General features: G+C 41.5%; 1 protein-coding gene across 1 annotated transcript in view; it reads left to right on the top strand.

The window, feature by feature from the left end:
* Positions 1 to 3,610: 3,610 nt before the first annotated feature.
* The window catches only part of CENPF (centromere protein F), a 49,262-nt gene continuing 35,774 nt past the window's right edge, over positions 3,611 to 17,098 (top strand). Inside the window, exons 1-7 of the mRNA XM_028152196.2 lie at positions 3,611 to 3,698; positions 6,380 to 6,581; positions 7,341 to 7,537; positions 10,054 to 10,175; positions 11,016 to 11,107; positions 12,567 to 12,858; positions 13,981 to 14,183. Coding sequence (XP_028007997.2) covers positions 6,420 to 6,581; positions 7,341 to 7,537; positions 10,054 to 10,175; positions 11,016 to 11,107; positions 12,567 to 12,858; positions 13,981 to 14,183 — 1,068 coding nt within the window. The 5' untranslated portion in view covers positions 3,611 to 3,698; positions 6,380 to 6,419. The remainder of the gene's footprint in view (positions 3,699 to 6,379; positions 6,582 to 7,340; positions 7,538 to 10,053; positions 10,176 to 11,015; positions 11,108 to 12,566; positions 12,859 to 13,980; positions 14,184 to 17,098) is intronic.

Raw genomic sequence — 17,098 nt, 5'->3', positions numbered from 1 at the left:
TGTGATCCCTGGTCAGGGTATGTGCATCAATGTCTCTTTCTCGCTCTCTCTCTCCCTTCCTCTCTTTCTAAAATCAATAAAATAAAAAAAACCCAAAATGTTGAATATGTTTTTGTAATCAACTTTATTTAAATCATACAAATGTGTTGAATATGTAATATTTACTACCCTGAGCTTTTCTTTCCTTATCAAAAATTCCTTAACATCAAACTTTGAAATTCTTGTTTCAAAGAATGTGTTAAGTTCACTGGTACTTCAGTCAAAAGAAGTCCAGATATGCACAAACCAAGCATAACCCTTATCTACCAGAAACCCCTGGTTCTAAAACCATCCACTACCAGGCAAATCTATTATAATTACACTTCGAATATCACAGATGAGGTAGGTGAGGTCCCATCTACATAATAGAAGCTTCTGATACATTTGAGAGACCAAGACTGATTTTTCACTCGCTGAAAATAATAAATCATATGTGCAGTTTGGGTTATGATTTATTAATAACCAGAGACTGAGATAAGGACGGAGATGGAAGTTTAGTTGGGTGATGATTCCAGGAAGCAAAGTGAGGAGAAGGGAGAGTGACAGGGAAGGAGGAAAAGCCAGGCGTAGGGTGCTGTTTCACAATTGTTGCGGTAGGTGCCAGGGGTCTGATTCTTCCGGGATCTCTCAGAATAGCCCACGTGAAAGATGCAACACAGGCCTTTCTTTATCCACTAGTTCCTGACCCCACTCATTGAGGATTGCCCCTGGACGCTCTAACTGCCCTCAAAATTCCTGGCTGTTCTTGTATACTGGCTTAGCAGGCTGCCTTAGTTTCGGAGAAAGTTCTAGAGCAGGGGACTGGAGTGATCCATGGCTTGCACTTGAGGTGGAAACAGTTTGAGCCCACCCAGAACTACCTACCTACCACAGCTGTGGCTGCCATCAAGGTGGGCCAAGGGGATGGCATCAAAGTCCTTGCTATAGAACACAGCTTAACCTACTCCACTTGTCTTTGTATTGTTTAAAATATATATTTTTATTGATTTCAGAGAGAAAGAGAGAAGTAGAATCATCAGTGACGAGAGAGAATCATTGATCAGCTGACTCCTGCATGTCCCCTACTGTGAATCAAGCCCGAAGCCCGGGCATGTGGCCTGACCTGGAATCAAACCGAAACTTCCTGGTTCACAGGTCTGCGCTCAACCACTGAGCCATGCCAGCCAGGCTCTCTCTCTCTCTTTAGCATGCTGTCACCTTTTCCCACCCAATTCTTTTTCCAGGAGCACCCTCTCTGAAGCACACCCACACTTTCCCCCTCGTCTTTCCTCAAGGCAGGTGAGTACCTTTGCTGGGTCTCTCTCTGTCTCTCTGTTTCTCTCTCCTAAGCTCCAAGGGCCCTTCTTTTGCCTCTGTAACAGCTGGCTCACTTCTACCTCTGTGAATTTCTAAATAAACTTTTGCTAGTATTAAAAAAATTAAAATGTAGAAATATCACAGAAGCTGCTAGAATAGTTTCCATTACATGATTGTTCAAGAAGTGAATGTATTTCTTCACTATTACAGAAGAGCATAGCATAAGGCTTGGCCACATCTAATAGCAAATGTAAATTTCTCATTCAAAACACTCTATTACATGTCTTTCTATTTCTGTTTTCTTTAGGCAGCTAACAAATCTATATATATATATATAAAAGGCTAATATGCTAAGTGTCCCTCCGCCCGTCTGACTGGTCGCTATGACATGCACTGACCATCAGGGGGCAGACACTTAATGCAGGAGCTGCTGAGCTGCAGAGACTTGGCAGCAGCAGTTCTCGGGTGACACACCCTGAAACCAGAGAGGAGAGAGCCCGATTCCTCGAGGGCCGTGCAATTCCACCTTCAGCCATGGGACAGGCCTACCGGAGGGACCCCGCTCACTCTGCAGACGCAGGGGAGGAACCGAAGGAGGTTGGCTCCAGGGCGTGTCTGGCCCATCTCGCCCAGTCCCACCCCACTGACAACCTTCTAATTAATTTTCTTTCAATGTGCACGAATCCATGCACCAGGTCACTAGTAGTTGAATAATAACCTGGGAAGCAATGGGTTTGTAATTGGTGTTGGAGTCAGAATTTGGTTAGAATCCCAGAATGACCAGATACTAGACTGTATGTGTGAAGTACAGGGAATTACAAGAGACACAAGGATGAACTGAAACAGATTTTACTCTATAGGAATTTTTGAGTCTGGTGGGGAAGCCAGACATAGAAATAAATATAATGTGTAAGCATTATATTTCTAGGAAGTAATTATTTCTAAGAGAGTGGGTGAGAATAGGAATGTTTTATGAAGAAAGTGGCATTTGAATTGGGTTCTGAAGTAGAATTTCAGTGAAAGGATAGGGGCAATATAGGTTGTGCTAACTGTCTAAGGAAAGGTAGAGAGAGGTTTACACAAAATTTAGATTCTATTGAGGAGCATAATAACACCAGAGATGTGTTAATTTAACAATCTACCCTAGCTGGTTTGGCTTAGTGGACAGAGTGTCAGCCTGTGGATTAAAGGGTCCCGGGTTGGATTCTGGTCAAGGGCGCATGCATGCTGGGGTTGGGGACTGGATCCCCAGTAGGGGGCGTTCAGGAAGCAGCTGATCAATTATTCTCTCTTACCATTGATGTTTCTCTCTCTCCCTCTCCCTTCCTCTCTGAAATCAATAAAATATATACTGTATATTTAAAAAAAAAAAAAGGACAATTCATTGTTTTGCTCCTGCCTTCAGGAGCTTCTTTTTAGTTGAATAAGGAAATAAAACAAATACATAAACACACACAAAACAGTGGGCTTCATAAAAAGGAGAAATTACACCTTTTTGGAGATTCTTCTGGCTTCAATGCCCTCCTGTGGAATCCCAGCTAACACGTGTCCCTAATCACTCTTTAGAATATGATCAATGCGGGGAAGGGAGGGGTAGCTACGAAGAGCAGAGGGGGAGGGTTTTTTTTGTGTTTTTTTTTTTTAAAGAATATGATCAATGATCAATAAAGGACAGCGGTTAAGAGGTCCTGGGTTGGATTTCAAATCACATAGCTTTTGTGTGCCTCGCTTACCTTTTAAATAAAATGAGAAGACTTACCTAAAAGAATGATTAAGAATGACACTGGATGAAGAATGCATGGCAAGCATTGCTATTTAGTAAACAAGTGAATGCTATTTAACAAACAAGTAGAAAAGTAGGTGCGGTATTAAATGTTTTCACCAGAGAGCACTCTCCCGCTGGCAGCAGGTGATAGACCACACCCGCCTAATCAGCGGCCGGGTCCCCAGGCTTTTGCGGAAAAAGCGGTTCAAAACTTCCTCCAGCAAAAGCACGTGGGCCCCGCCTCCCGCTTCCCCCCTCCCTCCCCCCCGCCACTCCCCCTTTTTCCAACAACAAAAAAGCACTGGAACTCCGGCGCCGGTACCTCACGTGGGGGAAGGGGGGGGGGGACTTGATTTTTAAATCCATCCGAAATGGCCAATCAAAGGCGGGCAGTCCGAAAGCGCGGAAGCGGATTGGTCCACCGCTGCTCCCAGCGACCAATAGGTTTGGGAAGCGAGGTTGGTCGAGACCGGAAGTGGGCGAGTCGCAAACGGGTGGCGGCCGCGGGCCGTTTGAACTGGGGTCTGGGCTCCGAGCCGCGGAGGCTGCGCCGGAACCCGACGCTGCGAGGGCATGTTTTTCCTTCCCCGCTGGTGAGGTGAGCGTCCTGCGTGGGTCCCGGCCACGCGGCGGGCGTGGGGGCGGGGGGACGGGGAGGGGATGCCTGTGGGATGGCGCCCCCCCCGGGGCCCCCGGAGGTGCAGCGGACCGCCCCCTCCCACCTGACCCGACTGGAGAGTCTGGTCCCGGGAAAGCTGTGTTCGCGCTGGGGGCCCGACACCCCGCTCGGTCATGAGCTCGCCCTTTGGGGGACCCGTTTCCGAGCCTGTGGGGTAAAGGAGTTGGAGGTCAGCGTGTATGTCCTGTAACGGGAGCCAGGGGCTCCCATTTGATAGGGGGACGTGGGTCCTTTGTCGCCTGGGAGAGAGAGGCGAGCGTGGGTTTTGGTCTGGGCGGCGGCGGGCCGAGGGTTCGTCGCGAGAGCACGGCCCCGTTGCCTTCCACGTTGTGTGGACGCGTTTGTGCTCCTGGCTCTGCTCCGCTGTGAGGACCCAGAAATAGACGGCGTGGGCCCTGGCCTTGAGCGCGGTCTGGAGGAGCAGGTGTTTCCATTCTCGCTCTCAGCACTGGAGGCGGGAAGTGGGGTTTCTTGGTGGAAATGGGGGATTCTGATAAGGAGAAGGCGTACAAAACGGGCCTGCAGTGCTGGGATCTGTGCTGAGTCACAAGTCGGCTTCCTCGGGCGCTTTTCGGGGTTGGGTGACTCGGGCAGGAAGAGTTGTCCTGCAGATATACCTGAGAGAGCGCATTTTCTGGAAGGGACGATGGTCCTGTAAATCCTCTTTGCAGGAACCTTGACTTCCAAGGGCTTTTCTACACCAAGCCCCCTACATCTTATTTTTAAGGTTTACATATTTTTTTAGACCCCCCCACTCCCCCCGTGGCTCCATACAGATTCTTGGTGCCTTAATCAGAAGAAGTCTGCTCTAATCAAAATGAGCCTGGGTCTGGTCGTTGCTTTAACCCCTTCTTTATTTTTTATTTTTTAAAATATATTTTATTGATTTTTCACAGAGAGGAAGGGAGAGGGATAGAGAGCTAGAAACATCGATGAGAAAGAGACATCGACCAGCTGCCTCCTGCACACCCACCACGGGGGGATGTGCCGCAACCAATGTACATGCCCTTGACCGGAATCGAACCTGGGACCTTCCAGTCCGCAGACCAACGCTCTATCCACTGAGCCAAACCGGTTTCGGCTTTAACCCCTTCTTTATCGCCGTACCTTAGATTTTTGAATTGGAAAAGCATCGGACTTGCCAGCCTTCCTTGCTTATTTCATAACCTCACCTCTGTCATCCTTCTGCATTGCTCCTTTTTTTATATTTCGATGTCTGTGGCGTCTTGGTGGTATGGTCTCAGTGACTGGCAGAACTGTTGAGGTCAGTCGCAGTGTGTGTCTCTGGGATCTGTACCCCCCATCCCTGAATGAGCAAGCTAGGTTTGGAATGGACCGAGCGCCCTGCTGGGACAGTGTAAATTGTTCTTTGTTGGTGGAGAGGCTTGAGACTCCCTTCAGGAGTTTTTTTGGGCAAATGGGAGGGGAGTTTAAGATGTTGCGTTCAAAGAACTGACTTCTGGAAGCAAGAGAATTAAACAGGCAGAGAAAACACCGCTTTCCAAAAGCGTGATATCTGAATTGTTTTCCCAGACCTTTGCTTCTCTCTCTTAATAATCGAAAATCTATTTTTTTTTTAAATCATCCTTAGTACTTTCATCAACTATTTATTAGTTTTTCTGATAAAAAATTTCATTGATACAGTCGATTGAAATAAAACACTAAAATGGTTTTGGGCTTCAGTTAGTAAAAAAAATTTTCACCCTGTTGCCAAAATAACTGTAAAATGAATGTTTTTTTTTCTTTCACTTAAGTACTAAAGGCTAAGGAATAAAGAACAGTTACCATGCTTTTTTCCCCAGCTGATTTAAATGTCCTAAGATTTGGCTGAGAAGGAGGTAGGCCACTTCCCTTTTGGTACCATAAGCTGAAATACGGAAATGAGAAAGTGTTCTGAGGCTATAGAAGTTGCCATCATGATTATCCCCATTTTGCAAAGGAGAAAAACCACGGCACAGAGCAAGTTAAATGACATTCCCAAGGTCACTGTTTCCTGGTCAAGGTCTGTCTGCAGCATGACTTGACTGCATTTTGCAGTGGTTCTAGTACTAACATGTAGTCATAGCTTTGCCACTCATAACATTAATTCAACAAATGAGAACGGGGAAGGTGAGGGAGGTACCTTTGTCACGAGAAACTATGACCAGGTTGTGGATCTCCCAGGGGAAGAGGGTCAAAGAGGCAGTGGGAATTGATCGCATGAAGGGGGGGGGGGGGAGAGCATTTACAGAATAACTTATGTATTTTATTTGCTTATAGAACCCACTTCACCCAAAACATTATGGCAAAATATTCATATTTTGTATAATGGAAACAAACAGTAGTAGAAAGCAGGTAGCAATCTAAGAAGTCAAAAAGGAGGAATAAAAACAGAAAGCCAGGGGGATGCCAAACAAGCATACTACGTGCTTCACACATCAGGTTTATTGGTGATCACCTTCAGAGGACGGGGAAGACAGATGTTATGCTTTGTATCTTTTGCAGTGAGAAGTTTTCAAACTTGATTCTTGGGAGTGGTTCCGCAGACTCATTAATCTCTGAGACTTGAAGTGTCCTTTTCCTATCTATAGTTAGACCAGCAGCCTGGTTCTTCTCTTCAGTTCACTTACAGATGTTTGAATAACAAAGAAAGGAGTCAACATGAGCTGGGCTTTGGAAGAATGGAAAGAAGGCCTGCCCACAAGAGCTCTTCAGAAAATCCAGGAGCTCGAAGGACAGCTGGACAAGCTGAAGAAAGAGAGGCAGCAGAGGCAGTTTCAGCTGGAAACCCTGGAGGCTGCGCTGCAGAAACAAAAGCAGAAGGTACCCCTGACACGCTGGTGTTTACAGCCCGGCACTCATTCTGTGGATGCATTGTTTCATCTTGGCCTGTTTGGTTTAGAGCAAAATGATTTTGCTATATCTTTAGGTGGTAATGACCCCTGTCCTTTTTAGACTCATTTTAATTTCATTTACCTCGTTTTTCTCCATCCTCTGTCCTCATTTCTGCTTACCTGCTTGTATCTAGGGGGGACAGGACAGAATACTTTGTGGTCCAAATAGCAACCACTTTTTGAGAGTGGGCTTTTCAACTTGATATTCCCAGACCTGTCTCTTCAGGGCTAGTAAATGAAAACTTAAACAGCTCCTCTTTCTTATCTCTTCACTAACCAGCAAAGTGGTGATACAGTTACTGCTTCTAAAATGTTTTTGCCAGTGGGATAATTTTCCAGTTTCGTACAATAATGGATTTTAGCAGTCAGTTTTGAAAATGAGTTGCTAAGGAAGATGTATAGGGCTTGTTTTTGTTGTTTTAATTCTTGAAAGCGTACGAAAGCTTTTCTAGGAGGGGTACATGTAGCCCTGACCAAAGGTAATGTAATGCATGACTTTGTAGAACTTTTCTCTCTAGAGGCTTTAAAGGGAGGTCTTTTAAATATCTGCATTCATCGAGCATTGCCACTGGATTATTGCAACCCTGTCTCAGAAAATGAGTCGTCAGTGTTAAGCTCAGATTTACAAATCATACCCAGCAAGTTCACGAAGTAAGAGACCTCTTTCCTTTTAAATAATCCCCGTTAGGTTGAGAATGAAAAAACAGAGGGCACAAACCTGAAAAGGGAGAATCAAAGCCTGATGGAAATCTGTGAAAACCTGGAGAAGGCTAAGCAGAAGATTTCTCACGAACTTCAAGTCAAGGAGTCACAAATGAATTTCCAAGAGGGACAGCTGAGTTCAAGCAAGAAACAAATAGAGAAACTGGAACAGGAACTTAAAAGGTAATTTTTTAATGGTATTTATATGGATGTCTGTGTGTATTTATCAGATGCATTTCTCTTTCCTTCAGTGATGCAATTATTTTTCCCAGTGGAAAAAAACCATGATCTAAGGAAAATTGATTCTTATATACTTCAGTCCTATCATTGCATAGCTCAGTACTATTTAAATTCATTAAATGGTTGCTTGCTTCGCCGAAACCGGTTTGGCTCAGTGGATAGAGCGTCAGCCTGCGGACTGAAGGGTCCCGGGTTCGATTCCGGTCGGGGGCATGTACCTTGGTTGCGGGCACATCCCCAGTAGGGGGTGTGCAGGAGGCAGCTGATCGATGTTTCTCTCTCATCGATGTTTCTAACTCTCTATCCCTCTCCCTTCCTCTCTGTAAAAAATCAATAAAATATATTAAAAAAAAATGGTTGCTTGCTTCATTTAAAAAAATATATTTTTATTGATTTCAAAGAGGAAGGGAGAGGGAGAGAGAAACAATGATGCGAGAGAATCATTGATCGGTCGTCTTCTGCACACCCCCTATTGGGGATTAAGCCTAGTGTGCAACCCAAACAGTGCACTGACTGGGAATTGAACCTTGACCTCCTGGTTCATAGGTCGATGCTCAACCACTGAGCCATGCTGGCTGGACTATAACAACTATTAAGAGTATAGTTTTCTATAATCTAGAAACTGTTAAGAGTATAAAAACTAGACTACAAGAACTATTGAGGACAGTGTTTAAATTCTCACTGGTAACCTTCAAGTGCAGGGCAGGAACTTAATTTCTCCATCAATATCCACAGATGTTTCAGGAACATCTCAAAACATGTTAAGTTTGAAATGTGGATCAAAAACTGTTGACTATTGGCAATCTTGTGTAGTTAAACTTAATAGGAAACATCCTCATTGAGGGCTTTTGGTGGTGGTGGTGGTGGTGGTGGTTTTTGTTCTCTCCCTAGGAAAAAGGAGAAACAGGTTTATAAAAATAATAGGGTATACTTTTATTTAATATTTAAAATAAACTTTTTGTTCTTTAATGAAAGGATAGGGAAAAGGGGGTAAGATGTGAATTTGAGAGGAAAAAGTAACACTGATTTTTCAAGGTTTTTAAAAATTCTGGAATTATTACCAACCTTGTAACACATTAGGTGGTCTGTAGATACAGCTCCACTGTCCAATATGGTAGCCACTGCTACATGTGGCTCTTTAACTCTTAAAATGTGGTTAGTGAAAACTGAGATGTACTCCAGGTTCTGAAGATTTAGTAAAAAAATATAAAATACCTTATTAACAATTTATTGATTACAAGTTGAAATGACAGTCTAGAAAACATTGAGTTAAATATTGAGATGAAATTTACTTATTTCTTGTTCCTTTTTTTTTTTTTTTATGTGAATGGAACATTTCTGTTTGAACAGTACTGTTCTACCTACTGAGAGTTCGAATCTGAGATCTGATTTGCTGAGCAGTCATTTCCAGCTCTTACATTGCTTCTTCCCAGGTTGAAGTGGAGGCTGGGGGAGCTAGGGCACCGAGGCACTTTCTTCACCCTCTGCTTTGAGGAATGCGCCCATGGCAAAAAGAATGGTGCACATCGCTAGCCATCCTAATAGGATGTTCATTATATTTCTCTGTTAAGCTGAAATCAGAGACATTAGAGACTTGCGAGAATCGAATCCTCTTTTCACTTAGGTTGCTTGATTCTGAAAGTTGCTCAGAACTGAAGTGGTAGGAGATTTTGTACATATATACAATATATAGCTTACTTTCCCCATTTCTTTGTTTTCAGTCACATATTTATGCATTATGTTAACTTGATTCTTTTTTTTTTAAATATATTTTATTGATTTTTTACAGAGAGGAAGAGAGAGGGATAGAGAGAAACATCAATGATAGAGAAACATCGATCAGCTGCCTCTTGCACAACCCCTACTGGGGACGTGCCCACAACCAAGGTACATGCCCTTGACTGGAATTGAACCTGGGACCTTTTAGTCTGCAGGCCGACTCTCTATCCACTGAGCCAAACCGGTTTCGACTTAACTTGATTCTTACATCTGTTTTAAAAATGTCATAAAGCACATGGTACATATGTCACATCTACTATGCTTTTGTCATGCCTTGATAACATATACCATCCAGTTTTGTGATTTCAGCCCATGCTTCAGGGTTACCAGTTTTCTGTTTCTGAAGTTGTGGGTTCTTTATATCCCTAGACTTCAAATATAAAATTTTATTGGAATATATCCCCAGCCTCCCACTTCTTGCTTGTACTATATAGTGGATATTACAGATCTTCATTATAGCCTTTATGACATTGTATTTATTGGTTTATATTTCTGTTCCCTAACTAGTCTGAGTTTGTGTGTCTGTCACATAGCCAGGTTAATTAAATGTCTGTTGGGTAAATGAAGAGGTTAGAATTCTTAGGGTGTATTTTGTCAGGTTATTGCTCTGGGAATGTATGGTGTTGGCTTTCTGTAGCTTTCGCTCTGATTTGGCATCCTCTTGGGTCCTTTTCTAACAGGTGTAAATCTGAACTTGAAAGAAGCCAGCAAGCTGCACAGTCTGCAGATGCCTCTCTGAATCCATGCAATACACCACAAAAAATGTTCACAACTCCACTAACGCCAAGCCAGTATTATAGCGGTAAGGAATTTTTCCCTTCCAATAAATAGTTCTCTTATTGAGATTTCAGTTCTGCCTAAGAAATGAGTTAATTCAATTTTGAATTAAATTTCTATCTGGGCATTAAAAAAATGCAACTACGTGCTATAACATATACATTTGTTTATCTGTTGAACTATATTGAGACATTAGATTAATAAGTCTTTATGCTTTTTACTTAAACATTTTTTTTTTCGTCACCTGAGGATATGCCTTTTATTTATTTGAGAGAGAGAAACATTGATGTGAGAGAGAGAAACATCAGTTGCCTCCCATATGCCCTGACCAGGGATCAAACCCACAACCCAGGTACGTGCCCTGAAAGGGAATTGAACCTGCCACCTTTCAGTGTGCAAGACAGTGCTCCAACCCAACTGAGCCCCACTGGCCAGGGCTTAAAATTTCTTTTACTAAATAGGAATTCCACCAAATTGTTAGCACTAATTAATAGGGAAGCTTTAAAGGAAGCTCCCATTTTCAGGGAACGTAATGACTTCAATGTCCACTATTGCCACGTTCTTGTAAATTTCTGCAGAAACACATTCAGGTAGCAGACTTGTTGACTGGCTTACACTTTTCACTTTATCCTTCTATGGTGTGTTTCAAAAGTAATTCAGTTTCAGAATATTCAAAGCACCTGTGTTTCCATGGATTTTGATACTTGAGTAATTTGATCAGTATCTGTTGCCCGAACTGAACTGTTCTTTTTGGTATACTAAGGTAGTCATTTTTCAGCTATCTATTGCATTCATTATTGATCTGAGAATTCCTTCACGGAATCAATGATCAAAATAAAACTGTTATCTCCTTGTGTGTGTTTAGGTTCCAAGTATGAAGATCTAAAAGAAAAATATAATAAAGAAGTTGAAGAACGAAAAAGGTTAGAGGCAGAAGTGAAAGCCTGGCAGGCAAAAGTAAGTCAAGTATGAGCCTTATAACAGAGTATGCAGTCAAGAAAGTACTTTGGTACAGGCTAGAACAAGGTTAGAAAAATCTGCTTTGCGTAGAGCTGGTACATTTTTCTTACACCAAGAAAATAAGTTCCTGCCTCACTGGTTATGACATTTCTTAATTTAAAAATAGATAAGGAGTGAGTAAAATAGAGTGGGAGATTGCATTATCTCTAAATGTTAAATGTTCACCGAATGCCATAGAAACTAGCAATACAGTATGTTTATTTCCCTATTAAGGTCTAATGATAAGAATCATGTTTGGAGAGGGTAGGACCAGTTCTTCCGACACTGGCGTTGTCACCTGGAGGAAATGGCTTATGAGCAGAGAGGTGGATAGAGAGATTTGTTTAACGTCAACAAAATAAAATAAAAAGCATATTTTAGAAACCCTTCCTTCTAGTTTAGGTACTTACTCTAAAATATCTGGTATCTAGAATTTTCCTTCACCATTTTTGCTCATGTGATATTATTTCTTTAAAAAGTACATTTTGGCACTTAATAGTGTATTATATTTCTGCTAAACCTAAGAACTTGATAAGATACCACAGTTTTGCAGATAGTTGAATGACAGATTTATAAGTAGATACATTAAATATTGAGGATCAAAAGTTCTTAATAGAGACTTAACAATTTTAATTCTTTTTGTGCCTTTAACCCTTGTTTTGGAGTCACCAGAATTTTCATTTGTGACAACAGCATTGCTTATGAAGATGAATAATTATTAATAATTCTATGGTTTATCCTAAAAATATATGCTTCATTATCCAGTTTAGTCATTGTTATCAATTCTGCCCCTGATTCCCAGCTATTCTATGGAGGAGTGGGAGTCTCCATAAACATTAAACCTCTCGCTGTGGCAAGAAAAGCACTTGCTATAAAAAAATGAAGTGTAGCATCTACAGCCATGTCAGAGTGGAGTCTGAAAGAAGAACCAAAAAATCCAAAGCATTAGGAAAATCCATAGATGACTATTATATAACATAAAATATCTTACAGGACATTTTCGGGAAAGTGAGATTCTTGAAAGTTTTTTAGGTTAATTTTTGTTCTCTTTGTGTAAAGCTACTGTGGGGGGTAGGGAGAGCGGGTATGACCAAGGACAGGGGGAAAAAATAATCAAATTTCAGAATTCAAAATTGCAGTGAATACTCATGTGTTTAATGGAGTATTTGAGGGATGTAAGCTAAATACAAAAACTGAGCTCATGTGAAATAGCACTGGCTTAACCCTTCAGTGCTGGTCTGACCATTAGAAATCTCACTGGGTATTGGAGCTTAATGGTTCCCTTGACTTGATGAACGTTCTTCCTTAGTACCCAATGGAGATGCTAACCTCTTGGCATGACTTTACGTTCTATTTGAAAATAAGTAGTCTTGAATATTGATTTCTAAAGGGCTCTAAAGAGTTTCTATCTTAATAGAAAGCAAGCCAGGCTATTCCACAAAACACCATGAATCACCGGGACATTGCCCGACACCAGGCCTCGTCATCTGTGTTCTCATGGCAACAAGAAAAGACCCCAAGTCGTCTTTCTTCTAATGCTCTACAAACCCCGAGTAGGAGAGATTTCTCTGCATCTCACTTCTCTGGGGAACAAGAGGTGACTCCAAGTAGATCAACTTTGCAAGCGGGGAAAAGAGATGCTAACAGCAGCTTCTGTGATAATTCTAGCAATTCTCATCTTTTGGATCAGTTAAAAGCCCAGAATCAAGGTAAATTAAGTTTAAATTTTCCTGAGATAATTTTAGAGGTGATTCCAGACATTGTTGGTCTGAGAAAGTGCTCATGTGTTTCGTTAGACACATCAGTGGTGAGCATCCCAGTCTGATGATGTTAAATACTATCTTTTCGATAATGAGAAAAGATATCCCAGTTTTGGAGTGTATATTGATTTGTACTAAAAAGCTGGGCCCCTGAAGCCTTCAGAAGTAGGATGAATGGCTTTGATTGTCTTTCCAGAAGCTGGGTGAGTAGGTTGGTTGCAGTCGACACTCCCCACGCTTCTCATCTGGCGCCTTTTGTGCCCCATGGAACAGCCTGTGTTCTGGCCAGTTTGGGCCAGAGGTGTGGCATGTGTCTGCAGAACAGCTTTGCTCTGTGCTGCCAGCTTGTCCATATGGGAGCAAACCTGTAACCTTGGCTGCTGCACCATTCTGCAGCTGACAGCCAAGGGTACCAGGTGGTGTTTTGGAATCTTCTCTGCAGACTACAATAATTTCCAGGGCTATGATATATTGAAAATCACCGTCAGTGTTCACTGGTGAGAGCTGTCACACTGCCAGTGCCATTGGAACCAATAGTGTGTATGTGGGGGGAAAATGAGAAAAAATTATTGTTAATTTTGGCAGTATAGGAGGCTCACACTGTCTTGATTTTTAGTGGAGGTAAAGCTACCCCAGGATATGGGAGGGTGAATTTTTCACTGTTTATCACTTATTTGCATTGATATGGGCACAGAACACATATTAGTCTGCCAGTGTGTAAAACCAGGTGGTAATTTAAGTAAGGGTGTTATATGTGATGCACTTTTTGCAGCCTTGATCAGGTAATATTTATGATTTTAGAAAAGCATTTTCTTCTCCAAGTTTCTCTAGTAAGAAGAAAATTTGTTTCTCCTGCTTTCTATAGGTTATTTAATATAAATAATAATAGAGACTAACCATTGAGATTAAATCCAATGAAAGTAGCTTCTGTGTTTAATGTGAATTGACTTTTGTTTATCTCACCAAAGACTTCAGAGCAGAGTGACATAAATGATAAATTCTGAATTGAGTTGTAAGTTTTTTGTGAAAAGTATATGTTAATTGAAGTATGGGTTTTGTTTGTGATTTAAGAGCTAAGGGGCAAGATTGGTGAGTTGGAACTACGTCTACAAGGACAAGAAAAGGAAATGAAAGGCCAAGTGAATAAATGGCAAGAACTACAGCTCCAGCTGGAGAAAGCAAAGGTGGAATTAAATGAAAAGGAGAAAGTTTTGAATAAAAGTAGGGATGAACTAGTGAGAACGACCGCACAGTACGACCAAGCCTCCGCAAAGGTACGTGACTGCTCATGAGTTACTGAAAAATTTCCACTTTTTGTGCAATTATTTGGGAAGCGCACTTTACACTTAAATTATGAAATAAATGATAAAATGAACCTTATTAATAAATTCCAGGCAATATCAATGCCCTTGAACTAGTAAGTTCTTTTAGAGTTGGGTATATCAGGGCTCAGTTCTGGATTGCCTGTTTTCCCAGCTGAGGGACTTGAGCTAGTCACTTCTCTCTTACATCTCAGAGGGTGAAGAATAAGAATAAGATTATGTATACACAATACCTGTCACAGTTCCTGGCCCATATAAGAGACTTAAAGAAATGGAGCTTTGAATGACATTTAGGAATTATGATAGAATGTAATTGAACTACTCTTGGGATCCAGTATCCATTTACTCCTAAAGCTCCAATTAAGGCCTGTTATTTGAGGGTTGCTTTTTTTTTTTTTTTTTTGTGGTGGTGTGTGGGGGGAATTTGTTGCTTTGGCTCCAACCTATCTCTCTAGTCTTCTGTTTTTTCTATTATTCATTCACTCACTCATTTGACAAGTATTTATAGACTGCCTACCTATGTCAGCCATTGTTGTAGACTTGGGGATGGAGCAGTGAGAAATTAGACAAAAATCATTGTCCTGTGGAGCTTCATCCTAATGGATGTATCCTTAATATAGAAGTCACAGGTAGTGTGGTGTATGGGGACGAGTGTAGAGAAAAATGGATTATCTCCTAGAACCACCGGCCTTATTTGATGTCTCCTGGACGTAATCTTTATCTGGGCCCAGTGTCTTTCTGCTTCGCATACTCGCCTCTTGGAATACTCTTGACATGCTCCTCTTTTCATCCTTTTATCTCGCCCCACTTTTATGTAATTTTAAGTGTTTTCTCTACATATATTTAGAACCATATCTGACAGTGTTGTAATTTTTGCTTCAGCCCTAGCTGGTTTGGTTCAGTGGATAGAGTGCCGGCAGTCAGACTGAATGAAGGGTCTCGGGTTAGATTCCGGTCAAGGGCACATACCTTGTTTGTAGGCTCCATCCCTGGCCTGGTCACAAGGATGTTTCTGTCATAGGGATGTTTCTCTCTCTGTCTTGCCCCATTCCCGTCCACTCTCCAACAACAACAAAAAATTATTGGGTGAGGATTAACAAAAAAAATTTGTTTTTCCCTTCAACTGTCAAATAACTTAGAAAACTAAAGAGAAGGGGAGCCTTTTATATATACCAATATTGTTGCTTCCCTTCCTCTTCTTTTCTGGTTCCTTTCACATGTCCTTTCATCATTTCCTTTTTGTTTAGACAACTTTTTAAAACAATTTTTTTAATGTTGGTCTGTTGGCTATGGGTTGTTGGCTCTGCCTTTCTCTGAGGATGTCTTGGTTTCCTCTTCATTCCTAGAAAATACAGCCTCAGGGTATAAGATTCTGGGTTGACTGAAGTTATTTTCTCTCAGCACCAACATGTTTTTCCCTTGGGTCCCAAGGGCCCCAATCAATCAGTCTTCTCTCCTTTTAGAGCATTCTTTTTTTTCTTTTTCTTTTTTTAAATATATTTTATTAATGTTTTTACAGAGAGGAAGGGAGAGGGAGAGTTAGAAACATCGATGAGAGAGAAACATCTATCACCTGCCTCCTGCACACCACCTACTGGGGATGTGCCCGCAACCAAGGAATCGAACCTGGGACCCTTCAGTCCGCAGGCCGACGCTCTATCCACTGAGCCAAACCAGTCAAGGCTAGAGCATTCTTATGTCTGTTTTACTAAACAGGGTTTTTAGTTGTTCTTGAAGGGAAAAATAAGGAAGTGTACATCTGTTCTGTCGTCTTGGAAGTGGTAGTCCAGGTTCATTTTTAGATATTCTCCGACTGCAGGACCTGGCACACAGAAATTGTTGATAAATATTGATTAGATCTATGAAGGTAAAGTGGAGGGTCAATGGGACCATAGCCTGCTTTGATCCTTATATGTGTTCTCTTTGTGCAGTCTTGAGTTGGTTTTTTAAGTTAGAAAGACTTGGATTTGAGTTCTGGCCCTGCGACATCTCAATTGTATTGCTTTTGGAGCTATTTAATTAACTTCTGAGCCTCAGTTGTCTAATCAATAAAATGGTGTTAAAAATGCCTGTGTCATAGGATTGTTGTTCTTATTGAAGTAATTTTCATAAAGGCTTTAGCATAGTACTTGGCACATGTGAGTTATATTAATATTCGTAATGATTTTTGTTATATGGAGTTCTTTGTCAATTAAGCTCATTTTCAGTTGCATTTCTGCCAGCTCAGGCCTTCACATATGTAAGAATTACACTTACCCTTTCACATTATGTGCTGTTGATTTTCGTGTAATAAGATCACTGAATCCTTGTTCCATCTGACACATCTGATATAGTGTCTTCTACCAGGTCATGATTGAAATATTTGACTGGACAGTGCTGAGTGCTGAGAACACAGCTCTGGCTTTCTTTCTATTAGTCGTCCCTCCAGGTTAAGACTTGTTTGTTCCGTGTTTCCTGGATTCCATTTTCCCGTGAGCTAAAATCCACCTGACTGAAAATTTAGTCTACCTCTCTCCGCCTTGCCTCTAAGGACAATATAACCTTGTCAGATATGTTGCTGAAATCAAATTATGCATTGTTTATGCTCTCCCCTGAATCTAACCTTAGAATTACCTATTAAATAAAATGGAGCTAATTAACCAAGTTCAATACCATGTTCTTTAGTTTTAGTGAACGTGTGCTGTTTCTGGTATGCTTCTTTTCCAAGTTTTTGTGAACCGTGTGGCATATAAAGCTGTTGAAATCATATAGAAACAAAGTGTTGGGGCTCACAGCAAACCCGGAGTTGAGCACCCACATTTTAGAGATGAAACACAGGCCCAGAGCGGTGAGTGCTAGTTTCATGTGCTGCATATTTTCATGGACTT

This window comes from Eptesicus fuscus, chromosome 22 (assembly GCF_027574615.1).
Source record: "Eptesicus fuscus isolate TK198812 chromosome 22, DD_ASM_mEF_20220401, whole genome shotgun sequence".
Taxonomy (NCBI): domain Eukaryota; kingdom Metazoa; phylum Chordata; class Mammalia; order Chiroptera; family Vespertilionidae; genus Eptesicus; species Eptesicus fuscus.
The sequence above is the reverse complement of the archived record's forward strand: the minus strand, read 5'-3'. Positions and strand labels throughout refer to the sequence as shown.